This window comes from Echiichthys vipera (assembly GCF_963691815.1).
Source record: "Echiichthys vipera genome assembly, chromosome: 9".
Taxonomy (NCBI): domain Eukaryota; kingdom Metazoa; phylum Chordata; class Actinopteri; order Perciformes; family Trachinidae; genus Echiichthys; species Echiichthys vipera.
In genome coordinates, this window is record NC_139834.1 from 12,434,884 (window position 1) to 12,462,562 (window position 27,679).

The 27,679-nt window shown below is 39.5% G+C and overlaps 1 protein-coding gene and 1 long non-coding RNA gene across 2 annotated transcripts in view; one reads left to right on the forward strand and one right to left on the reverse strand.

Annotated features, from left to right (window-relative positions):
• Positions 1–3,432, forward strand: part of LOC310951697 — a 33,523-nt gene extending 30,091 nt beyond the window's left edge. The window contains exon 3 of the long non-coding RNA XR_014593343.1: positions 3,164–3,432. This is a non-coding gene — a long non-coding RNA (uncharacterized lncRNA). The remainder of the gene's footprint in view (positions 1–3,163) is intronic.
• nup210 (nucleoporin 210) lies at positions 667–27,679 on the reverse strand (the record flags this gene model as incomplete). The annotated part of the gene is made up of 40 exons (XM_083920057.1): positions 667–1,763; positions 2,508–2,585; positions 3,180–3,299; positions 4,075–4,279; positions 4,436–4,686; positions 5,347–5,493; positions 6,678–6,792; positions 7,499–7,635; positions 7,748–7,968; positions 9,373–9,548; positions 10,350–10,524; positions 10,654–10,745; positions 11,113–11,271; positions 11,517–11,648; positions 11,799–11,879; positions 11,959–12,138; positions 14,180–14,242; positions 14,332–14,467; positions 14,559–14,686; positions 14,923–15,051; positions 15,227–15,328; positions 15,847–15,951; positions 16,200–16,306; positions 16,603–16,795; positions 17,119–17,292; positions 17,527–17,745; positions 19,223–19,368; positions 20,103–20,301; positions 20,621–20,776; positions 20,994–21,131; positions 21,268–21,408; positions 22,083–22,189; positions 22,289–22,357; positions 22,599–22,757; positions 22,965–23,097; positions 23,459–23,609; positions 23,709–23,805; positions 24,441–24,572; positions 26,162–26,301; positions 27,519–27,679. The coding sequence occupies 40 exons, from the start codon at positions 27,677–27,679 to the stop codon at positions 1,660–1,662; spliced, it is 5,658 nt and encodes a 1,885-aa protein (XP_083776183.1). The 3' UTR covers positions 667–1,659.

The window sequence follows — 27,679 nt, forward strand, 5'->3', positions numbered from 1 at the left end:
ATGGCTTGGATGTCAAAACAGGAGGAAACAAAGTGTAAGAAGCACTGATGCAGAAAATTAATTTGTAGGGATCTTAGTTTAGAAAATCACAGGTTGAGTGGGTGTGAGTGACAGAATTAGTATTGCAAGTGTAGGGGGGGAAAATAGTATTTATTTCAGACTGGATCATTATCTGAATTTCTAGTTATTCAGAAAAGATGCTTTCTGTATTCATCTGCCAATATTCCCTGTTAAACTGAGTGTGTGGGAAGATGCTTGGTATTTGTCCGTTAAATGCTGTGAACTTCTCAGTACACCATCCCCTCAACTTGGCACTTCACTCTGAGATTTTTAAGCTTTGGCTGATGTCTTTAGAATAGTTAAAGTTTAGTTTTTTACTGTTCTGTTGATTGTGTTCCTGTAAATGTTTCTTGTCCTCAGGTCTCTTGAAAAATACATTCTAATCTTAATTAGACTGTCTGATTTAAGATAAAAAAAAAAGACATTTATGAAAATGTATTTGACTAATAATTACAAGACCGATACTGAACGTGAAAAGTACAAACTTTAATTATCAAGAGGCAAGAGCATATTCACACAAGCAAACAAACTTGTGTCTGTATTATGTGCTGAAAGCTGTTCAGATATGATTGTAAGGCATAACTTACATAAAAACAGCACTGAAGGCATTTGATCATTACACACATTCTTACAGTAAAACTGAATATCGCTAGCTAACATAAATACTTGTCAACAGATTTCTTCAAATACAAAAATATCTTATTTAAAACAAAGTCACACTCTTCTCTGCAATCTGACAGTGCCACATTAACCCCCTCCCAAAATTGTGGTCTGGTAAAAACAAACTGGAATAGAAACATTACAGACTCAGAAATGACACCAGGTCACATTTGATTACTTCTATGCCGAAGCAACACCGGGATAAAACTGATTTATGGTTCACATTCCTTAACTGTTTCACATTAATGAAATACACAGTAGCTGCATGCATCGTGGCTCAAAAACTCAGTAATGTTAAATAATGAGACGTTAAATGCCCAGAGCAATAATAAACCAACCTTGTCTCGGGTTAGGATTATGCACATTTGAAGGGTTTATCACGGATTAGGAGGACGGTGTCAGTGGACAGCATTTTGACAAAATGTATTAGCTGCAGCAAAAGTCATTTTCTGCCCATGAAAATTTAAAATAATAATTTCAAGTTAATGTTTGCTTTCTGTCATACACAAATGAATTCCTTGAGTTACTCATTTTTACATGTCAAATATATCAAGTAGCACACAAGTAATGAGCGAACAAACATAAAACGCAACCTTATTCAAGCACAAACTAGTGGTTTGTTGTTTTTTTTAAAGGAAAGAAGTCAGCGACAGCGGTTTTGTATAAAACTTATTTCTGTAGCAACCAACAAAAAAAAGACACACGCATATTAACCTGTTTCCACACACACAGAAAAAAATAGCCCTGTTATCATTTTGCAGCTCTTAACTGATCTGCTGTTCTGAAAATGAACTTTCTTTTAGTTTTAGTTTCTGTTAAACTGAGATTTTGCAGTCACATCCCACAGCATTCACACTGAGGAACATCGGCACATTCAATATTCATTAATGGCCTGCGGTGTTTGACTTTTGAAGAATAGAGACCTGACAGAGAGCTTTATCAGGACTTGTAGTCTGGAGAATAGAGACGCGTCCTGGGGCTGCTGTTTGGGTCCGTCCTCGGTATTGTGCGGTTGAAGGAATTTGCTAGTGGAGAGTCTAAACCTGAAAAAGAGACAAATACAGCATGTATAGCAGAAGAGACCAGTCAAATTGTGGAGAGAAAATATTTTATATATATATATATATATATATATATATATATATATATATATATATATATATATATATATATATATATATATATACACACACACTTAGGTCATATATTATAAAGCAATAAGTGAGGGAAATTAATTGCTTCCAGTGATAAGGCATCATTTTAAAGGAAATACCACTTGGTTTAAAAATCTCAAATGTACAACCTAATTTGTATTGGTAACATGTAAAGATCTCTCTCAGACATATTGTAGCAGTCAGAGCACATGCAGGCTATAAATTCTGATAGCAGAGTCATTCACAATAAATTAGAGACCTGGGGACTGAAACAATGCTTTTTTTAAGCGTTCAAATGAGCTTTAATTTACAATGGGTGATGTGGCGTTTCATCAAAAAATCTATTCTGACTGCCCGCCAATTGTCCTGGTTGCTAACAGACATCTCTTCTATCTTTTCTAATTAATTATCAGTGGAGCTTTACAGCCTGGTTGTGTCACAGTTTTAGGGGGGTTAAACAAAGTTATCTTTACTGCTTTAAGACCAAAACAAGATCGAGATGGAGCTTGTGTGTGCGTGTGTGTATATATAAAGAATTTCACTGACGTTTAGAGGTATGTCCCTTTGAATGTACGCTTTAGTCTTTATTTGCTCAATAGCTGTAGCAGGAAAGTGTCACAGTGATAGTCCTACCTGAGATGGGTGGCGGTGTCCTCTGGATGAAAGAAGGATGATAAGCTTGTTCTCTTGGGCTGAAAACAGTGTGGAGGACTGCCAGGGATAAAAACACATTTAAAAACACATCATCGTGGTGTTTGAAGAGCTCAGTAACAAAAAACCTTTTGGGAATCATACACTTTCTTGACAACTTTTGGTAGCTTCAGATTGTGTCTGCCATTGCTGAACACAGATTTTTCCGTGTTACAACAGTACTTTGAACACAGCTACAGTTTAAGGAGACTTGTCACATTCCTTTTAATGAAAGACAAGCAGTGCCTTGCAATGTTTGAGGTATTCATTTAAAAATATATACAAATTAAATTACAACATGTCTTTCAGCTGCCATTATTACAATAAGAACGCTAAATGTAAATCATAACTGGCCAAAGTAAACCTCCAACAGCATTGTACACTCAAGTTACACAAAAGCAAAGAAATAAGGAAAAGATGACACTGAAACAATAAATGTGAAATTAATCACAAACGTGATTATCATACAAAATAATCTATCTAAAATAATTTAAATCCTGTAATTGCATCCAACTACCCCAGTTTTACAAGAATAGTAAAACTGCAATTTCCCAGCTTGGGATCAATAAAGTATTTCTATTCTATTCTATTTTCCACAGCAGTGAGGTAACCCACCGATGATTATGATGGCGGTACCGGCCAGCAGAGCAAACAGGGTGAAGAACATCATCTGGTAGCAGTTTATGAAGCTGTGCAGGGAGTGGCCCCCCTCGATGGTAACAACTGGAGGAACAGCTGCTATGAGAGAGCAGTGGATGAGATAAGAGGCTGTCAAAACCTCTTCAACGTGCTGAGAACAACAAATATTAGCTATGGCACTCAGCGATAATGATGTTCACACCTGCAGTGATTTGAAATCTGAATTAAATGATGGTTTCTGAAAGTCTGCCTTACTTTTGCTTGTTGTTAAATAAACTTACAAAAAACAGCTACATTCTGGAGCTTCACAATACATAGGTTCTCTTTTTTATATTTCAATACTACTCTTTATCTGTAATTCAAACTACTGACTGTACAGACATGGGCAACATTAGATATTTGATCTGTAATCATCTGTTCAAAGTTTAAACTTTCACTGACAATGACTTGTACTCCATCAGGGACATTCCTAAAATGCCAAGTGTTTGCCCAGTAATTGGGATACTGTTTAAAAATGAGGAAAAACTAGAGAGCAATGCTGAACCCGTTCAGAATCCTGACGTCAAACCATCTGAGTAATGACGGTGAATTTAGAATTTGACACTGTAGATGGAAAAATGTCCAGTGAGGCCCTATTGCTGACATTTTAAAATGCAACTGCTGCACAGTAAAGTTAGCTTGTCACTCAATGAGTCAGCATTGGCAGCAGGGATGAATGGAACAATGTTAATTTGACAAGTTATTTCAGGATTAGGCTACATAGATTCATTAAAATAAGTGATTAAGTGTTTGTTCAAATGAAAAAGAGCACTTAAAGCAACATGACCTTGTGGTAGAGTGCCTTATTATTTGCACTAAAAGGATATCTGACCTAGCTTGGCAGCATTGGGATCAGCCACGTGAATCAAAGTGACTGGGATGACGATACTCTGGCTGCTGGAGGTGCTGCTTATGGAAATGGAAGCAGAGACTGCTGCCTGAGGGTCCACAGCGCTGATGGTGTACTTTGAGAAACTGGGGAAGCCATGGTGTACCTCATTCTCTTGGATGGCAATGTTGGGAGAAGTGGACACCGCCTAAAATGTATATATATATATATATATATATATATATATATGTATACACATAATGTGCTCTTTAAAAAGGAAGTTTATTCTAAGGAGAAACAAACAGCAAAAGTAACAATGGCACATTCTTTTAGAGCTTCTACTAAGAATAATGTTTTGCCTGACCTCCATGCTAGACAGGGCCGCGTTGGGGCCATAGATGGTGAGTTCAGCTGATGGGTGCAGGTTTGAGAGCAGCAGTTCAGTCTGGTCAGAGTAAAGGCCTGGCTCTATGGGCAGCCTGGCGCTGACCTGCTCCCCAGAGAAGGCACTGCCCTGCAGGCCTGCCTCCACCAACAGGTTGGTCATGGATATGCTGAGCACACGGGTCTGTTGGTCAGTCATTGGCTGCAAGGTTATGGAACATGTGTAGGAGCCTGGGGCAAGAATTCACAGAGGTTAACGTGATAAATTATCGATGGGTGCATTTGGGACAAGAAATTACTATAGATCTCTCTTTGTGTGATCCCTAGTGTCTCAAAAAGGTACAAGATACATAAAAGCAATAAATATTTCCACTCAGTTCTAATGTCTGAATTTGTCAGGGAGGGTCATTTACCAATCTCATGCTCCCATTAGGACCTCTGTGGGATTCAGCTGAGTGGTTACAGCTTTTTACACACACAGTGGATCCCCTCAAACATATGTCAACAACACGGGTGAAGTCCCAAACCCCAAACACAATTACACCAGTGCTTTCAAGCAAGAGTCTCCTCAGTTCTATTCTTCACCTGGATGCCTTTTATAGTCCCTGCTAAACTCATTCCATGACCATTGCAGATATACGGTAGATTATGTCCTTGTAAATAAGGTTTTCCTGCACATTGTGCAGAGCAGACTAATACAGTGTGCCAAGGTTAAGTTTTATTTAGGAAAACTGAACAGTTATAAAAAGGTGGACAATTATGTGAATGAAAGAAATCTATGTCAGTATCGACAATTTAGAGATGCTAATTGGTAGTTAATATTAAAATATAAAACTCACTGCTTCTTTGATCGCAAAATTGATCTCTGGTCTGAATTTAGGTCAGACTTACCGATGCTGGAGTCAAAGCTGGTGTGTGTTCTGAAGATATCATTAGCAGGGAAGTCAACAGCATCACTGGTGAAGCTGAGATGGCAGCTTACGGAGCTTTCTGGGTGCAGCTGAGAAATAGCGTCAGTCTGGGCAGATGAGCAGGTTCCTGCACCGTAGAGCACACTGGCATGAGATCCTCTGTGCATCATTAAACACTTCACTTTGTTATTAAATCAAAACAATTATATCAATTTTCTTATCAAAAGTCATTCATTTTTCAGCAGGGCAGTTACGAATGAGAACTAGGACTTCTAGCAAAAAGTGTTAGATATGAGAGTGGTATCAATCTTTTCATCTGTCTGTCCAACACAAAGCAATGTCATAACCCATCAGCTGTCTGTCTGAAAACAATTTAGCCTCTAGAGGAAACAGCTCATATTTAGGGCTTTCTGGTGTCACCAGTCATTGTTTACTGTCTGATTAAGATGGCATCTCTATAAACGTATACATACATATATGTTTATAAATGTACATAAAACAATAACAAAAAGCTAATGAAGAGCTAAATTGTCATCAGACATTAGCCAGTGAGTTCCCAGACCTTGTTTGCTCTCCACATGGACCGTTTGTGTCTGCAACCAAAGCCTGCTCAAACTTGATTAGTAAATACTACTCAGACTAAAAAAGGAAACCAGACCACTTCAACTACCCAAATCTTGTCCCATTGTCTACCCATTCTATATTCCTGTGCAGAATCTGTTTATAGAGATTAAACACAAAGCTACAGCTGGCAAGCTTAGCACAAAGACTGGAAACAGTTAGCCTTCCTCTGTTCAAGAGTAACAAAACCCTCCTACATTATTATAACACTTTCTATCTTGTTTGTTTAAAATCTGTACAAAAAAGTGTAAAGACTACAATTTGTTGTTTTATGGGGTGGATTATGTACCGGACTATTTATTGGCTCTGAACAGTTAGGGTTAGGTCAGTGTTGAAAAACAGTCCAGCAAAAAAAAAATCCTTAAAAACAGCAAACTGTTGATTTTCCACTTTGGTTTTTGTACAGCTTAAACAAACAAGATATAACAGGTTAAATATTGAGCTTTAGGAGGTGCTGGTAGGAGGATGTTTATACTGTTGGACAGAGCCAGAGTAGCTGATTCTCCCTTTTTCCAGTCTACAGCTAAGTTAAGCTTTCAAGCTGCTGGTTGCAGCTTCATATTTAACATAAAGACATAAGAGTAGTTTACATTTTCACCTAACTTTCGGCAAGAAAGCGAATTAGGTGTTTTTCCCCAAAATGCTGAATTATACTTTTAACAAATGTTTTACTAAATCTGAGTTCAGTACCAATGAGGTTGTTTCCTCTCTCTCTGGTAGTGATAAGGACCTTCGTTTCCTTGCCGATCCTGACAGGTGTAGCCTGCGCCATAGCAGCTGCCCTTGTAGTTGCTTCTACTACTACCTACAGGAACATACAGAGAAAGACTACAAATTAATCAGTAGAAGATTCAGGTGTTTGTTTGGAATAATCACATTAGAATGTACATCCAAGCCTAATTGTTTACATCAATCACACCAGACAGTGAAACAAAACTAATTAAAACACAGCTGAGTGTTTGATATAACATTACACTTACCTCTTTCAACATCTCCTGCCACACTGATAGAAAACATCTTCATTCAGCTCGTTTTGTTAGAAAGATAAAATACCTTGCACCAAATCTCATCAATTCTCAGTATGCTAATGGAAATATTCATGCAAAATAGTGGGTTACATTCAGCTCACGAGCACCTGGGTGCATGACTGGATAGAGTATGGTGACAACTAATCCTGTTCACACTCAATCATGTATGAGAATCTCAACAGATGTAATGTCATGCACACACATTAGGCAGAAACAATGTATAACTATACATGTGTTGTGCTTTTAGTCTCGTTATGATAAATTGCTGAAAGATTGAGACAGTATGATGCACTGGTGGAGAAGATCTGAATATCTGAACAGAGATGTTTACAGAAGAATTCAAGAAAACAGAGAAGTCTGTGTTTATATAATTAGAACCTATTTCTTGTAGCTCATATATCACAGTCATGACTCTAAGGCAAACACAGTCTGTCAGTGAAGCACTGTGGCTATGATGGGAGTTACTACCTACGAATAACATACCTCTCTGTACGTTTTCAAAACACCAGGTATCTCGTAGTACACAGTAACTGTCCCAGAGTCTCTTGCTACTGCTGCACCACTTTTAGAGTCCACCTGAAGAACACCATTAGCTGAGGAGCTCCAAGTACCGTGACCACCTGCAGAGAAGGCAATATGATGTCCAGGTTTTAAAAAATGTGTACAGTGTATTGAAACAATATGGCTTGTAATATGAAAGATAAAAAACGTATCAAGAACACCTCGTCTCACCTTCTTGGCTGGTTAACTGGGCAGCAAAACAGACCACATCCCCCACCACCAGTCTGTGGGCCTCATGTGGGTGGATGGCGTGCTCGACAGGTAGTGGAACGTAGTCCGCCACACCCATGTTTTCACTGTCCCACACTGCGAGAAGAGTGAGGCCTACGTTGATTGTCCTCACTGTCAGAGTGTGGTTACCAGGTCCAATCCCCACCTGTACCAGGTCATCTCTGCAAGACAGAACAGAGGTAGAGGTTGAATTATTGATTAACTATTATTATTTAATTATTTAGAACTAATCAAACTTTACTTCAATACAATCCATTAATAGAAGTTAAATATGGGGCGATATGAAGTTATTGTTGGTTCAGCACTGCGACACCCTATGGCCCATCAATGATCCCCATTTGACCCTCCATTCATTCCCTTTTGCTTGATCCCTCTAATCCATTTTATCCACAACACTCATGCTGCCACCTGGAACTAACAACTTGAAATACTGGCTCAAATTGGGCAAATACTATTAGACATGCTTTATAAGCAATTGAGAAAAGTATTGAAAAACAATACTAGTTTAAGTTTTCTATACTGCTACAATAGTTCTACAACCTATTATATTTATCTTTTTGTTGCCCTGAAACAAAAGTCTTGCTTTTTGCCTCCAAATAATCTGTTCTGAACAAAGAGGGCCCAACTGCTCCGACCTCAGATACCAGTAAAATTCAGATGGTTTCTTGGAGACTTAGTAGGATCCAATAACACGCCAGCCCTTTAAGTCCCAAGACTATCTGCCCTTTACCACTTTATACTTTTCCCCTAAAATTGTCTGTCAGCACCAGGAGAACAGGGTAATAGAATCAATTTATTGTGCAGACAGATGAGGGAGTCCCTCCTCTCTGACCAACACTCCTCCCATTAATTTAGCTCACTCACTCAGGTGGAAACAACTCCATCTGAAATGAGGTTGAAGGAACAGCCCAGTAAATTAATGTTGTGAAACCCTACCACAACCTGTCATGGCCTCAACTACTCTGGTTGTACTCTACAAGTATTAATGCACACAGTCTGAACCAAAGACCAACAGTATGATGTATAGCAGCACTGCTTAGTACAGAAGAAGTACAGAAAATACTGTTTGTGTTAGGGATATAACTTGTGTGGATCAATATCATGAGAATACACTGTCAAAATAAATTTGAAAAAAATCTATAGTGTGTAAATAATCCATGTTCACATTTTATATTGTAACAATGTCTAGAACAATGATGGATAAACCATTTCAAATAAAACCATTGTCTGTTCAGCTGATAGAGGGCGAGTAGTGTGTGGCTTGACATGACTTGTCTGACAGAATTTGAACTGAGCAGAGAGATTAGGTCATGGGAGGCTTAACTAACGGACAACTCAAAAACAGGCCTTGATGCTCTCTATAAATAGCCCAGAACAGCAGGATAATAGCTTTTCCACTGGGGGCCACTAAGCAAACTGCAAAACATATCCTCCTCCAACATCTGCCTGTCTAGAAGTCATGTTTCACTCATCAAGTCACACGGTTTATGAATACATAAATTATGTAAGTGAATGACAGCAACAAAGTGAAAAGTGTTAAGAGCTGAGACTGTTTGTTAACAGACCTGTTTGTGGAAAACGTAAGCTGGGAGTTGGAGCTGTGTAGAGCCTCTCCAGTGCTGGCATGAAAGTGAACCGTGAAGGTGAGTATTATACCCAGGGGGAGGGCTTTCAGGCTCTCTCTGGTGTGCGTGTAGAGCACTGGACTGGTATTGAAGCGCACATAGGACACAGGTACCACCTACGGAACAAAATAAAGAACCAGTGACTGCAGGGACAATGTCAGTGCAAGTTCATGGATCAGTACTACTGTTAGCGATCAAAGTCAAGTGGCCATACAACTCAGCCCACTGAGAATTAGCCTGTAGCAGATGTAACAATACAGGCAGCGACCCATGGTTCACAATGACAGATGATCAGGGTGTAGGATTCGCACATCCAAAAAACTTTTACAGGTGCTGGATCAAAAAAATCAAACTAAGGCAAGAATCAGGAAAGACCAACTTGCTGTGTTAAAAAGGTCCCGTCAGTCTCAATTCTGCAAGTTCGATCTAACAGAGATCTTTTTCCGGCATGGTCAAATGAAGAAAATCTCTGTTAGATTGAAACGTCTCAGAATTAAATCAACTGCCAGGATGTTAACAAGGACTCAGGCTGTTGCCTAGCAATGGAATTCTGTTGAAAACGTCAATATAAGCAAACTGAACACAATTCTTAGACATACGTAAATGTCTCTTAAAATTTCTTGGATTAACATTCTCCAAACATCTACCCTTTGGGAGGCACCATTTTCTAGCTCTGCAGTGCAAATTGTCATGTTTTCTTATCAACTGCTGCATCACAATTTAGTGTTCAGCCCATATCAATTAAAATGGGTGTTTTGGAAATAGAAACATATAAAGGTTTTAGAAGACATACACAGCTTTACTAATAACTACAGACTAGAGAGAAATGAAATGGATTTCACTGTTAATAGCCATGAGATACTGCTTTAAAAACCAAGAGCCTGAAACATGTTTCGTGCAGTGGGTCTCAAACTAACCTTCAGAGCAAGGATGAGAGTTTGATTGACACCAAAGGTCTCTTGCGAGGTGATCAGCAGAGAGGAGATGCCGGTAAGAGAGCTGGACATGAGGAAACCCTTATCATCCACATGAGCGATAACAGCCTGGTCAGGGCAATCCAACATCCGGTAAGAGAGTGCACCTACCCCATCCCTATTAGACATAAGGAACACAATCACATCAAGTTTATTAAGTTAAGTGCATGTCTGTCATTTTGTAATGAGAAATGTAGGAGAAAGCCACACATTTGTCAGTACAAATGCTTGTAGAATTGAAACTCACCTGCTAGTTTGGAGTTTGAGGGCTGAGTTTGGAGCCATCAATAACTCCCCAGCCTCTACTTCGGGATTAAGCATGTGTAGCTTGTCATAGACCTTGATCAAAGTAAAATGTTGAAACTCCAATTATTATAGGGCTTTAATCACTCTTTGATGTTTCGGGACAAGTGACATGTCATAGTTTAATGCAGTTAGAAGCTGGATGCATTCAGCTCAAACTAATCTGCAGTCTTATCACTTCACAAAGTTATCAACTTCAGATGTTCCAAAGCTCAGCAACTTCAGTGCACTGCAAAGCTCCAGCTTTCTCTATTATGCAGGCATGAGAAGCAAAGTGGTCTTTATAACATATCTGCATACACAGTATTAACTATACTGGTGCTCAGGACACAAAGGTACGTTTACAGCAGTGATTTTTTTCAGGTGTATCCCCACAAAGAGAGTTGTAGCCACAGTGCTGTACCTGGATCTGGACCTCATCTGTAAGCTCTCGCAGATTCCCTACAAGCTGCCCAGCCTCGGGGTCAGTAACTCTGAGCACCACCTTCAGCCCTGTCCGCCCTCTTGTTCTTCCAGTCACCCTCATGCCAAAGTTGTGATGTGACTGGAGCTCCACGTTAGCCTGAAGGAGACAGGCACCATTATGGGAATGTCAAAAATAGCAGCAGCAAATCGAATAAAAAAGGCAACAGTGATGAGGAAGCAGAGACAAGGCAGATCATACTGAAATGCAGGCACAGCACAGCTTAAGTAAATCTGATAAAAGGATCGAAGGGACAACAGGAGCCAAAAATAGGAATGGTCCAATGGCAGAAACTGCATGTGATATCAAACGCAAGATCAGAAATCCTGAGTGCAGCAGGTTACCTCGATGTGTCTTGGCTGGACATCCAGAATGTCTCTCTTGGTGGTGGACCAAGTGAAGGTGAAGCCAGGTACAGCATTGCCAAAGGATAAAGGTGTTTGACTATTGGTGAGACCCATCACATAAACAGGCATCTAGAAAAGGAAAGACGATTAAAGAAAGTGATCAGTGAGTACAGGTAACCCATAGAGAGCACTCTATTTATTATTTATTGCTACTATAAGCAGTAATGCTTAGATTTCGAGTCATTTTTATATAGTACTTTTTCTCCAAAACGATCATACCTCTGCTTTTGTCTTCATTCTTGTGATAGGTGCTCTGATACGAATGGCTGTCAATCGCACAACTTCAACTTCTACTTGATCCTGTGGAGACAAGAAAATAAGCTTTTCATTGTAAAATACAAGTGAGCGATATACTAGTCCCCATTATCTTGATATATACCTGAGACACGACGACTAGCTTCCCAGTCTCGGCATCTACAGCTTGGACAAGTCCAGTTACAGTGACATTACCAATGGTAGCACCCTTGACATGGCCCATGCCATTAACAGAAGCTATTTCCTCATTGGAAATGGAGAAAAGAATATTGGACTGAGGCTGTGGGCCACCCTCAGATGTGATCTATAAATGACAGCAGGAATGAAAAGGGGAGGGAGAGAGAGAAACAGGAAAAGACAAGAAAAAGAAATGAGCATCACTCTCACATGAGTGATCTTGAAAACACTGACAGTTTAGTCAATAGCATTCATCAATGCGAGGTCGGATAATAATTTTCTGAAAGACATTGGCCCTCATTTATCAAACGAACATAGGGCAGAAAAACGTGCGTATGACCATTTCCTGGCAAACTCCGGCATTTATCAATTTGGACGTGAGCGAGAGCTACGATCAAATCTCACGTCTGGTCTGAGGTCGTGTACGCAAATTTCAGCCTGTGGATTTGGGGTGCAGCAAAACCTGGCAGAAAATAATGAACAAACCTCAGCTGTCATTAAGCAGAAGCAGTCACATATTAAGAACAGATCAAAACGGATTCTTAAAACGAATAAAAAAAATAAAAATTGTGGTTGGAGCAATTGATTGTAGGCCTACTCGTGCGTCTGAAGGCACCATCCATGAATGATTACGCATTCACCAATCGCAAAAACTACCACTCGATAAATGTACATGCCAAGCTGTCACTTTTAAACGTGGTGGCCAGTGGGGACACACACGATTCTTTTATACTTCAAAACAGCTCGGCTCCAGCGACCCCGACAGGGACAAGCGGTTGAAGATGAATGAATGAAAAGGAAAGCGCACTGCAGAGCCAAAGTCATCTCCTCGGTTAGTGGCTACCCTCGATAAATTGCATTAAATCAAACAAGGTATCAGATGATTAACATTTTGGTATGGTTCTTCTAGTTGACAAAGGTTATCCTCTAACGGGATACCTAATAACCCCCATTGCAAACCCTGCTACAGGGCAGGGGCGCAGGTTAAGCAGTGCGCACACATGTCACAGTGGAGCGCTGCTTCGGGTTGACTGCCTCCGTTATTCTTTTCCATAAAGCGTTTTTATGGGCCCCTTTTATTCCACTCTGAAGACTGCCAAAAAGCACATCTTTATTTTGCTCCATCTCGAATGTCAGGATGCTGATCAGTGGCTCGGAAAAGTTTCTTTTCTTCCCCGTCTTCCTTGTCTCCATTTTTGACCTCAGTGGGCGAGGCCTCCGAACCAGGAATATTTAAGGGCGTAACATGTTAATGACGATCGAATTCAGCCGCCGCATTTATCAAGGCCCGCTCATTCGTACGCTGAGATTGGTCCGATACGAATGTTTCATAAATCACACGTGAGTCCTGTCCTACGACCAATTCTGCGCTCAGATCTGCGCCCGTTTTCACGCAAGATTGATAAATGAGGGCCATTGTCTTTTGTGTATTAAAGTACTCAAAATTAGAAAAAAATGGAGAGCCAGCACAAATAATGTCCAGTGCATGCGTAATACTGAGTTTAATGTTCAGCAGTTTGGATGCCTCTTGGATCGATGGTAAATGCTTTCTAATTAAAGTATGAGCTCAATGTTTAAAACAAGAGCAATTCGGCTAACGTCATCTTCAGAGTGTCCTGGCAGGGGGCTCTTTTGGAAGATAAACTGAGAATCAGATTAACTCCTCTGACAAAGCTTTGTTTCCAGACTTCCAGCTTAAGCACTAATATTATACATACAGGGTTCCTACACCTTTTCCAAAGATGAATTTGAGTACCTTTCAAGCATTTCAAGGTGCATTTTCATTATTTTCCAGCACCTTACATCAGTGGTACACTGTAGTGGTACCTACATATTGTATATGTATATAGTACAATAGTCAGTATTCTGTATACTTATTATTGCACCTGTTCATCACATTAAATTAGATGTCATTGTACTATAAACAACCAACATGAAAACTAACTTAAATAATAGATCAACAGAAATATAATCAACTATTTTGATCATCTGTTAATCATCAAAATTGTTTTTTCATGCAAAATTGTCAGGAAATTCTGTTTTCAGTCTTTCAAACATAGAGATCTCCTTTTCTCTGTGTTATATCAAACATGCCATACATTTCAAGCAGTTTCAAGCACTTTATTCAAAATCCAAGCACTTTTCAAACCTCGAACAAACGTACATACCTGCATCATTGCTCCAATTAACAGAGTCATTTTCCTTGGGATGAGTTTGAAAGGCGGAAATACCTAGAAGTAGGAAAAAAGTTACAACATGTGCAAGACATGCAAAAGTTAAAATTTAAACATACATTTTAGAAATGCATACTAAATTGTACCTCAATTTGCTGAGGTGCAGATGCAATTTTTCTCCCATTTTTATCCACAACAACAGCTGACAGAGTGGTCTGACCAATAGAAGCACCTTTCACCATGAAAACAGCTGTGTCACTTTCTGTGGACTCCGCTAATACTCTGCAAAAAAAAAAGAAAAGACATTTAGAATTTTAAATGAAGCCTTGCAAGTTCCTACATGCTCAACCTAGACAAGTTCTACGTGACTTACTTCAGAGAGACGATTGCCGAAGCTGCCTTGAGTTTAAGATTCATGAAACGGAAATAGCTGGCTGGGAAGGGCTTCTTTTTATCATCCAAGACTCTGACATAAGCTCTCACAGATTTGCCAATCTCCACCTGTAATACAGATGAATGACATCAATCATTACAGAAATTATAATTTTGGCTCTCAGGCAGGGCTTGATGCTAATTCAAAGGCTGACTTTGGGATATTGGGAAGGAGAGTTCTAGAGGAAGACAACCATATTTAGTGCTCAGATATCACTGAGGTACTTGAGGAATGTGTGGTACTGATAGAGATTAAGCTGTGTCTGGACCCTCTAAAATAAGTGATTATGGGGCTGGAAACTTACCTTGTCGACCACTCTCACATAAACCTCCAGGATGTCAGAAACGTGTACTTTGGCCTGGGCAGGTGCTGGAAATGCCAGACAAAGGTCATGAACCATCACCTTCACCTCCCCTGGGTTGATGGGAGAGACCTGGGCACATACAGCAAATCAAAAAAATCGTCAGAATCGCAATTATCTGCATTCAATCAGCATTTCTGAATCGTGGTGTACTTCCACAATCCATAATCCAGGTATGGAGTACCTGGAAATCCACAGTATCTTGTTCAACATCCCAATTATGTACTCCCCAGATGTTCCTCCTTACCTGAGCGGTTCCTTGGGCCTCCTGGAATGCAACGTTCGCTATCCCTCTAACACTAGTATTGACAAAAAAGTGCCCTGAACCTTCTCGCAGGGCCAAGTTTGCCTGCAAAACAAAATGCAATGAATGCCTTGTGACAGAAATTAAATATGTGTATATGTCTAAAATGATTGCATGTTGCAGGGTGATTCAGAAAACCGTACCAGGTCACTGCCTTTTTTTTTTCTGACAGCCAGGTAGACTTGCAAGACACCAACGAGGACCTCTTACCACACTCACTATATAAAATCCTCTTACACAGGTCACTTATTGTTATTTAACCCTCAAACTTACCAAACACTACTGCTATATCACACAGGATTAGGAGAGGGAAGTGGAAAAAGATTCCACCGTGCCTAGAGCAATGATTATTAATATTGGAATTAATTCAGTTCTTATAGTGCGATGAATTTAAAAAAAATTTTGTCCTGCTGGATTAAAAGAATAAATAATATACTTTATGATGTAATGCAAATGCAATTTTACTTTCAGTAACACAAGCCATGAAAAGTCTGTCAGTGGGGTAAAGAGATAACCCAGTGGCATGTATGTGATGCCACAGCACTTAAAGATCTCATCCTTACCCGCACATCTGGATGGTTGTAGATAGTAACTATGTCAGGAGAAACCTTCACATCTTCAACCAATAGCAGCTCCAGAGTGGCTGAGACAGGGGTCAAGGGGTCATACTGTCCAGAAGAAGTAGAAGAAATAGTGTTATAACACATTTTATTTATACCAACACATTAAGTGGTTATGACGGATTATGAACTAGGTGTATAAACCAAAGAAGTAAGTAAGTTGAAGCTGATGTAAAAAGTTCCTTGATCCACAGGATAACATTCTACAAATATTTTGAATAACTTTCAGCAGCAACTTCTGCTTTTTAGAGGAAGTGAAAAGCTTTTTGACATATCTTGGTGGTTGAGTCACTTACTCGACTGAGAACTTTGGCTGCTGCGAGGTGTAAAGCCTGATATCCCAAAGCTGTCACTGTGATGGCAGCAATGCCTGTTTGATGATGGACCAGAACTGTCTGTCGTCCTGGCACAGAAAACAACAACAACAGAAAAGGTAATTAAAACAAAAAAATCCAAACTTTTTGTCATCACTAATCTATAGAAACACACAGTGAAAAGAAAACAAAACTGTATTCACAATAATAGGTGAATGAATAATTCCCTGTCTGCCTTAGCTGTCTCAGAGTTAAATCCTACCAGAGAGCTTCCTCTCCTGCCTTTGCCTCATTATTTTCTAAATGTCTAAACAAAAGAGTTAAGTTAAGCAGAAAACCAACTCTTTTCTCAAAACATAATTTAAGCCAAGTCACAGTGCTTTACCGTGAAGTTTCATCTGTTTGTTGCCATCCTCGAACAGCTGTAGCTCCATGGGCATAGTGGGTTCAATACTGGCCAGCGACACCATGGTCGATTCCCACAATATGCTCAGAGAGCTGAAGTTGTCAAACTTCCTTCCTTGTTGATCAAAAGCAGCTAAATCCAAAATGGGATTACGGTAATTTGAAACAGGTACCTAGAAAAAAGGTAGTGTTGATTAATTCACTTTCCAAACATTATTCTTCCATTCTGAAAAAAACATTAATAATCATTATCATCATCATCATTGAGAAATAGATACCTCCTTATAATTGTGCAGGAACTATAATGTGTAAATAATAAGTCCTTTTGTAAAGTAATGGTCATCAGATTTATTCAGTGATATCAGTGTGAACAGGCACAAACAAAGAAATTCATGTAAAATAAATACCAGAATTAAAAAGTTAATGTTCACAGCTGAACACAAACAAGGGGAAGTCTATTGACCCTTGTGAATGAATGAAGGAACCACATACATACCACTTGTTTGTTCTGCTGCAGCAGCGGGCAGGTCAGGTCAAGCTGTGGGCTGGTATACACTGGGACCAGGGTGAGACGAGATGGAGGAGCACATACAAACTTGACCACTGCTGGCTCCACAGCAGGATAAGGATTGGTCACACTGACCTTGTTCCCCACCATCACCTCCAGCACCTGAAGAAAAACATTATGACAACTGAAGCTGATGACAGAATTCTAGAGTCGTATTTTTGTATCTATTGGGAGCCATCCCGTTAATGCAGCAAGCCCACTCTCAAATACAGAAGGGTGCTCATTTTGTTGATATTTTATTCTCAAGGTACAAGAAGTGATGAAATCTAAGCATTCAGTTCCTTAGTTGGCTGCATGAATGGTTAACAGAAACAAAAGGGTTTCAGTAATTCTCACCTGCTCTCCAAGGGCCCTGCAGGTTGCTCTGATCCAGTGCTGGTTATAGTTGTGGGATGAGGGACTGGTAAGAGTAAGACTCACACTGGTCTCATCCTCAGCACTTAAGTTGCAGAAGAACTTTGAGGGCTCTAAAACCCAAGGCCGTGGCCCGCCCTCAAACAACATGTCTTTAGATGATCCCAGAGTCACCACGGCCACAGATACAGGATCAATCGCCTGCCAAACAACAGTATTTTATTTTGAAATGTTACAGCACGACATTTTCAGAAATAAGAGCTTTTAAAATTGACAACATTTAGGGGACCAAAATGTAATAATGCAGATAGGTGCGCAAAATGTCAAGGGGCGACATTTTGAAATCCAAAGTGAAAGATGACTGAATTAAAAAAAAAGGAAAGCAGGTATTTATGTTTATCAGCTTGGTCTTTCGAGTGTTTAGAGGAACTCGGCTGGGGGAATGTTAATACACAGTATTTCACAACAAAGAAACAAAATTGGGCCAACCTTTAGCTGCCAGGGAAAAACAAGTGAAGAAACATAACAAAAACTCAATATTTTGAACACTACAACTCAATCCAATCCAGTCTTGACCCGGATGTCTGCTGGCTACACCAGAAATCCCTAAATATTGGCTTTTGTCCCCAGAGGCTAGCCTGGCATCACCAGACTAATTTGGAACATCTCTGTTCATTATTGATTTCCAAGGGGCTTTTCAGCGGTGCAGACCAAAGTTCCTCTAGACACAATAAGATGGACCTATAAACAATTAGAGCAACAAAATGTGAAGCCACAGCAACAAAACAATGTAGCCTTGAGTGATACATCCCAGTTGCGGCAGTGCTTGGCCCGTTTAAAATCAGGGGAAAAAACGGCAGTCAGGTCACAAACTTTCTAAAATTACAGCACTGAAAATGGGTTTCCGAAAAGATTTTCAGAATCAGAATCTTGATTCATATTTGATCAGTGCTGCCTAGTTTGACAATTTGATCAGAGTTTCATAAGTCTGTTGCATGGCACTGGAAGGAGAATACCAGTTACATCCAGTAACTACAAGCTCAAGCATGGTGCTCCTTATCAGTCATTGGCTGGATGGGGGCGAGGTGTACCTGCCAAAAGAACTTAAACCTGAGCTAGACAGATTCATCTGGTTCCCAGGCAACCGAGAGACTAAATTGTCAGATGGGTCAGCCAGTGGGTTCTAAGATTGACCTGAGTGTAATATGCAAGAAACCCACAGCTATCAGTGGTTTAGGGGTGAGGAAATGCTTCTTGACAGGAGATTTTGGTCACCTCGTAATAATACGGCCATACTTTAAGTTAGCATACTCTACCACAAAGGTCGCCCAGGCGTAGAAAACAAATCAATGTAGCAAGGGTATGATGCATAATAAAAATGCACAGAGGAATCCCAGGGGGAGAACATTTTAACACTGCTGATCATCACATTTCTGCTTTGATTGTAAGGAGAGATTGCGTGTATGAATGTGTATGTGTGTGTATGAGTGAGTCTGATTCCTTCGACAACAAAAGCTAACTGAGGCTCTGAGATGACACAAAGACTAAGGTAAGTTCAAGGTAATTACACCCTGCAGACACCTCACAGCATTTAAAGCATTCCATTAAGAGGCTAAATTGATACATCTCAAAGTTCATGATAAACAAGGGCCTGGAAGGACAAACCCCTTGGACTCACACTAAGAGGAAGATAGGCAGCAATGGTGATCTTGGCACTGAGGTGAACATTTCCATGGGTGTAGCTCACAGTAAGGACAGTGTACCCAGGGCCCAGGGCCTTGGCTCTCACCCCACTGCAGTGCTCTTGGCCTGGAGCCAGCCTCCCTGATCAGGATAACGAGGGTTAGAGGATGCCAAAGAGTAAGAGAGAATGTAATATGACAATGTACAAATAACCACAATTGTTCACCCTGCTGTACTCATTTATCTTCCTATCTTAAACCACAGTGGAGTGCAGAGAGGTCCTGTTATTTGTCCCAGCCCGCTCTTCTGATTAATAATACAGGATTCCAAAATGAAAACTGTAAGTCTTGATAACAGAGGAACTTTCAAAGAGATAAACATTTCAATGACAATCCGAAGGACATAAAAATAAATAATATCATACAGAGTAAGAGGATTGTGCCCATACTATTTGTCAAACACCAACCGCTACCAATGATTCACATTGAATTTATTTGGGTGGCCAACTAATACGGATTTGTCTACCAAAAAAAACACATTTTTTTTAGTCAGTATTTCTATAATTGTTCCTTACATAATGAGGAACTGCAGTTGGAGGTTTGAATTGATTAAAACTTTTACTGAACTTGTGCTTTCATTAAAAATTGTACAGACTGAGGAAAAATATGACCGATATGAATAATTTAATCTTTATTACTACAACCACAATTAATGCAAAGCGTGCCCCTCCTACAAGACACACTGGACTATACACGGCTGTACATCAGTAAGTAGACTGCACATTTTCATTAAAACAGGAAGTGAGTAACATAATTACCCTCCTCATAAGCCCACAGCACATATCTAAACATCAGCATTAGATCACTCAGACTCACCCTCTAGTAGTTGGAAGATGCCATGATTCTCATCTTCAACCTGCAGGTCGAAGTGGGAGCAGTCACTCAACATTACCCGCTCTTTCTCCACTTCCTCCAAGAGGCCAAAAATTCTGAGGGGCAGATCCAGAACCAGGCCCACCCTGGCCTCAACTGGGCAAGGAGCAAAGTCCATGGCCACAGGCTCAACAACATACACCTTAGGGAAAATAGATCAAATAAGTATAAAGCAGTGTTAGTGGTTTGCACCATGTGAACAGCATAGTATAGCTATATTCCTGTAATAGAGTATATGTAGAATGTTGTGTTCTATGCAGCACTGAGGTTCTATTAGGTTCTATACTGAGGTGTATATGGCCGTCATGAAAATAAACCCACTTGAACCTTGAATAAGGATGAGCTATAAAACTGATCACATCAGTAATCAAAGTAATCATGATTATCATTCGTGCCATAACTGTCATATCAATGTAAACAAGTGTGTTGCTTCACAATGACAGTTTCCCAGGTCAACTTACTTTCATCTGGCCGAAGTGTAGTGGGTTGCGTAGATCATGAGCATAAACTACAGTGACGCCAATGTCACTGACTGTTGTCATCACTCCTTTCACAGTCACTGTGGCCACAGCTGTGTTGGAAGAAGACCAGCTGAAATTTCCACTCCCTCCTGTCGCCTGTCACAAGCATCAGGAAAACGAAGTCATCACATACTCCAGAATGATATTTCTCAGTAGTAAAATGACAAAAAAACAATTTCAAATTTAATGCAAAGTATAAATGAGAGTAATATCTAAAAACACATACAAAGTTTATATGCAATAAACATCCGCCACACGACAGGTTTAAAGCAATCCAGGCACCAAGTTGTTAATTCTGAAAATGAATAATTACCTTTATTGTGTACTGATAAGCTCCAACCTTGGGCTGCCATGGAAATGTGAGGATATTGGGACTTAAAACTATAGGGTTATAGATTTCTACATCCTGTTCATTGTGGACTGGGTTGGCAAGTGCATGGACATTTCCAGTCTGAAAAGTAACAGAGGTCACAGGAAATGATCAAGCATGCTCTATCGAAGTGGAAGAAAGGGGCAGAGGGTAATTGCAATAATGATGATCAAGCTGAAACAGACTGAAAAGGGTAAAAGTTGCAAATTAAACTCACTTCATCCACAACAGCTTTTAGGGTAGCATCAATGAGAGTTAAGCCTTCTTTGAGCGCTTTGACACGGTGGTATGATCCATTCAGAGAAGACTGAAGGAGATCAAAATATTCGGCGGGGAAACCAGTGCCTATACGGACATTCTGCAAAATCAAAAACACGACAATTTTGAAACCACTGCCTTTGCATGACTCCAGACAGAAGCCTGGTTCGTTCATAATTCAGTGGTGTTTTCACATCACTGGATTGAAATATTGGCTGATAAAATATAAAATTGAAAGCAAATGAAGACTCAAAGTGCACTAAATCTATCTTCTCTAATGTCTTTCAGATGTATTTCAGGCTGCATCAGATTAAAGATGCACCAATCTTTTTTTAGTTTTCCAATTTACAGGAACTGCTAAAATCCTTTTCAAATTATTGGAGTACAGGTCCGTTATCTGAGCAAGGACAGTAGTAAAAACAAACAAGAAACAGTTTAGCTTATATAACTGTTACCTGCAATTTAATAATGATTAAATGTGAAATATTAGATTTTGTGTGCCCAACCCTGCTCCTGGAGAGTAGCTCCTGCCTTGCCTGTTTTAGGCCTCTCCCTTCCTGATTCTAATTCTTAACTTGTTATCAGGCCCTTGACAAGCTCCAGCTGCTTGATAATGAGCAGATCATTCAAATGCTGGTCACGGTTATCCAGAATTTATTTTTCGAAAAATACTCTTCTGACTGTCTTTATCTAGCGGTAGATACAGCATTCATACAGATACATAATTCCTTTTTTTTTTAAAAACTAACAATCATTTTACTGAAGGAAACTTACATCAGAGAGGTAAATTTTGTTGCCGGATTTATCAAAGACTTCAATAACGATATCATATACTCTCCCTGTTTCGAGAACCCAGCTGTCTCCTGGATGGATTTTAAAACCTAAACAAATTACAGGGAAAGCAGGGGTTAGCGACATCTTTGAAAACATTTTGACTATAAAATACTTATAATGTTTTCAATGCTGAGTAAGAAACAGACCTAGGTAGCCAGGTTCAACCACATACAGAGTGCTGTTGGGTAAGCGAGACACTCCTTGCATTCGAAGGCCTAAGTAGATTCTATTAAGGAAATTTAACACAGGCAGACTCATTGGCAATGACAGCTCTACTTGTGTGATGCACAATAATACTAGCAGTACTACTTTACTGATCTCCTAAGATTTTCAGTGAAAAACACAATTGATGCAGTCAGCACAAATTCCCAGACTATATATCATCACCTGAAGATGTGAGATTATACCATTATAATAACAACTACAGATTGCAAGTACGACTTGTCAGAAGGATACTCTTATGATCCAGCACTACGTTGATGTGTCCAAGTTGAATTGCTGAAACTGTAGAAGTGCTTTGATCCAGACCCGCCACAGCAACGTCTGGGTTTCCATTAGTGCCAATCACACTGTTCTGAAGGTGCAGTTCATACTGATCACAAGGCATAGAGAGCTCTGGACAAACACAACAAAAACATATATTAGCTTAAGAGCTGGCATTTCCGTACTAGACAGATATGAAATAGAAAAAAAAGGCGCAGCTGCTCCACTCATCTGGTCACAGTGAGCCAATGATACATTTTGAATTCATGTCTTGGTAAATAATCTGTTGCTTGGATGTTATGAGCTGTGAGTTTACTAAATACAGCTTCAGAGTCAGACCTGTGATCGTGCCCTGTCTTATCTTCAAGACTTTGTATCGGATGGAAGTTCCCGCCAGCAAGTAGATGTCATATGCAGGAGTCAGCAGGATGTTCTCTAAAATCAGTAGCCTCACTTCTGCTGCACCCACATCCTGTGGCACAGATACCAGAGTTACAGGGCAAAACATCTTCAGCTTCCCGCCTTAACAAGCCACAACATATCACTTAAAAAATAGATTTTCTTTGGTTGACAATATCTCGTATGGATAATTTGATGACAAGAAATGCAGGCTAAAAATACTTTGACAAGACAGAAAATTGACTTTGATGTCTCTACTCATGTGACATCATAGGGCATGAAGGACCCATTACTAGCATGCAGTCGTTTGCTATTTTTAGATATCTGCATCTCAGCCGAACCCACAGAGGGCACAATGTAACAAGAACTTATTCTACTCTTCTGAGACTATTTGGATGTAACAAATGTATCTTTTGTTCCACTTAACAGCTTACCTTATACAATGACTCTTGTATTTTGGCTTTCAATTTAGCATGTCCTGTTTTCAGTCCTGACACCAAAATAATATCTCCTTGTTTCCCAACACGCTCCATTTCTGATATGTATCCAGGGGGTGTGTAAGTGGACTCTGAGAATTTAAGTACCCTTGAGAAGAGAAAAGAGATATATTAAAAAATAGATTTGAGACTCAACTCAGTATGGAAGAAGTAATAATGAGTATAGTATTAACACAAGGAAGCCTACCGTAATGAATTGTAGGAGTCAGAGAATCCATTCACTTCTACATCTTTCACTAAGGTCCAGTCAAACACGAGACCTGCAAGGGTGCTGAAGGTGTTTCCTACAACATAAAAAAGGGCAAGAGTCAGACCTGCTATTTTTTTTAGGTCACAAACTGCAGGAGGAGCATAAAATATTAGCATAGACAGACCTTCCAACTTGTGTTATAAGGCTAAGGTCACTATACTTGAATGTATAATGGATGCTGAGCACAATTGTCTGAAAGCTCTTGGCAGTCGAATTAGCAAAAACAAAACCAATAGGTATTTCATTACAGGATACTTGCCGTCCTTTTGCAATCTACTCCATCTGAGGAATCTAAAATGCACTTTTAGGGCAAAACACACAAAAACAAAACACCAAACCCTGGAGCCATCAGAGAGAATCAGGCTGTAGCATTAGCTCATTAAACTAAGTGTGTCTGCCTTAAATTGAACCAGTCGCACAGAACAAACACAGCCACCTCACAATAGCAGCCAGAAGAGAAAGAAAATGCTACCTAAAGCCAGCTCAGTCATTACTCTGAGAAGTCTTTGGAGCAGCAAATAAACAATACAGCATAGACTTGTTACAATAGTAAAATTGAGTAGTTTTACACGTATTGATGTAAATGATTCTTAAGGTGATATTTAATTATCAATAACGGCAGCATATAATGAGAATCCCTTCACCCTCTGATAAGCAAGTATTTGTCACCTTCAGAGTCCAGTGCATGAATTTTAAGTGCCAGCGGTGAGTCCTCAAGATGTAGCTCTCTGGTGGTCGACACTATCTGGATGTCACTGATGATGTCGACAATGGCGTCACAACGCAGTACCTGTCCTGTAACTGCAAATAGATGAGGGGACAAAATATCATATACACAGTACATAGTGTACAATATTGCACTTTCACCAAACCAGGAAAAGCTCAGACATAAATGTCTTGGTGTTTTAAAGGAACAGTATTTCAAAAAAGCAGGCACAAAGAACAGAGATCTACCTCCTGACTAAAACACATTTATATGTGTATGGAAAAGGCAATACAGAGTGATAGCTCTAAAGCATCCTCTGCTTTGCGTACAATGCCCTGCAGTTATCAATCAAATCAAATCTTGTGGCTTTCTGGTCTGCTAAGCGGGGTTGTTGAAAGAGCAATAGATTATGTTTTGTAAAAACCTAAAACAGGTGAAACGAATGATTCCTCATTCAAAGTCAGCGATGTGGTCAAACAGATTGTCTTTCTATGTTTTTTTTGTTTGTTGAAAAAGAGACCTTTGAGATGCATGTGGAGGCTCCCATGATACATTTAATTTTTCTGATTCCAAAGAAAAGGCTCACAACTGCCGGTCATCCATGACTGACCAACACTGCCACAGGCTACAGATGACAAACAGCATTACACAACAGCAAAGGAGGAAGAATGAAAAAAAAAAAGTGTTGTGCAACAGAATGACCATTAGAATTGCTACTCGTATCACTATATTCTATATATACATAGTATACATCACATACTCTGAAGGGAATCAAGCGTAGACACATATCACACCATATACTATAATACTCATATGTTATACCCTGCATACTGCACTTATATTGTTCTTTACCTACTACTAGCCTTTAGAGATCCTTAATTATGTTTTCTTAGTTATTCTTCATGATATTATTCTGTCAGAATATATGTAAGACTCGGTTTATGTGATGCTACTAAGAAGCCTTCCTTATTCTGTAATCTTAATCTGAAACTCCATAAAATACAAGAATTAAAAGGGTGACCTTAAAACTGTTAAGTGCACCAGACACTGCAGAGGAAACGAGAATGACAGGCCCTATAGGTGCTGGCAACTGCATGTACCACACACTGTGTAATGATAAACTTCAACAGTTGGCGGTAGTGTGTGTATACGAAAAAGGGTGCTCTAAATAACTAAAGGTTCATGGAGCATTTCCCATCTTAACCTTACCAGCAGTTCATTCTCGACAACACAAACGCCAGAATGTGAAAACAATTTCACTGGACAAATTCATTTCCAGAGCATTGTATTTCTGGATGTTTTTTTACTGTTGAAAAAAGAGCTATAATATTCCAGCTTTTCCTGTTTTCACTTTGGAACCCTTTATTTGCATGTTTGTGAATATTTCTGCCCATCTCTAAGAAACAATGTGAACAGTAGGCAAAGCACACTGTACAATATGGTAGTACATAGTGGTAAACCACAGATGACGATCTTCAATCAACACGTTTATACAAAAAAACTACAACTGAACCGCATACGATATGTCAAATAAATAAATAAATAAAATTAAATGAAACCAACTTTGCACACATTCATTTCCCAACTAACACATAGGAACAATTCTTGACTGAGCAATTGTGTTTATTGTGTTTGAGTGCGTGTGTTTATTCAGTGTTGATTAATGTAGTATCACTGTATTTACCAACATCTTCAGCCAGAATGATGCTGGTCAGTCTGGAGGGCTGGGTGGAGAGAGCCTGGAGAACAGCTCTCCGTGAGCAACCTCTGCTGCTATCTTCATCCACAGCCTGGATGCTTGCAACCTCTGGTCTGGTGGATGACCTTGAAGAATATGAGCAAAAAACAAAACAAAACAAAGCAGGTCATGTACACAAGTGGCATTGCCATATTAATTCATCACAAACACCCATGTTGACCTTTTGTTCATCATGCTTTGAATTAGAATAACATTTTCACACTTGGGAGGGGAGTTGCAGCTTTTCTGTAACCTTGGATGGATATAGAGGTGAACACGAGAAACGCTAATAAAACCATCTTTACTTCAAATGATTTAGCTAGCAACTAAAGCAATGGATGATTAATAAACACTCTTCTCAATTCTCTTATTTCACTGCCGGTGTTTATAATGTCATTTTATATGTATATGCTATTAATGTTTCCACTGCTTTTAACAGTGTCCTTTTTTAATCTTGAATTATCTAATCTTCTGTTTGCGTTTCTTTGGACTATTTTAGGAAGTCTTTTAAACTGCATTCACTGATTTGATTTTTGTCTGTTCCTGCATAGTTAGCCTTTTGGACACCTAGGCCTGGGACTTCAGAGGAAAAATGGCCTCTTGGCTAATTCTGGCAATTTTATATCATGTGTATTTAATAATTACCATGTGTATTTATAAATGTGCACTGTCCCTTTTCAAATAAACTGAGCTGAACACATTGCCATAAACTGACTATAACAGGGGTCTTCAACATATTTTAGGTCAAGGACCCCTTAGCTGAAAGACAGATGAAGCAGGAACCCCCTACTAAAATATTGTATTAGATTGGGTCTAGGGTGGCCCTAATATGGTGCATACATATTACAATGATCATTATTAACATATTCATATATGCATACATCATATGTTAATGATACACATTATGAGGGCAAACTGAATCCTTCAGCTAAATTGGATCTGCACATGGCTCCCTTAGTGGCCACCTTGCCTATAAGCCAGTAAGCCTATCATCATGGTTTTGTTAATGTATTTTTCTCCACAAAAGTATATTTGCTGATAATACGTTGCATTCATGTTAATGTATATTTACAGAAATATTTTTTGAAAAAAAAAAAAAAAAGGTGGAAATATCGAACAATTTTGCGGACCCCCTGCATTGACTCTGAGGACCCCCTGAGGATCCCGGACCCCCTGTTGGAGATACGTTACAGTAAAGTTGGCCGTGCGGCCTCACATGCCCCATGCAATATGACACTCACTCAGAGGGCAAATGCCCTCAGCTCCCCTCCAGTTCAGTGAGACCTGAGATTATTCTACTCACCATCTGTAGCAACCTTCAGTAGTTTCCAATGTGAAGTTAATTCTTCTACTTCTAGCAAGCGGTAGCAACACTTTGGGGATATTCAGTTTCGAGGAACCGTGAACTTGAATAACGGTTATTATTAATAACAATACCAACACTGAGCGTTTTAGCGAACCCAT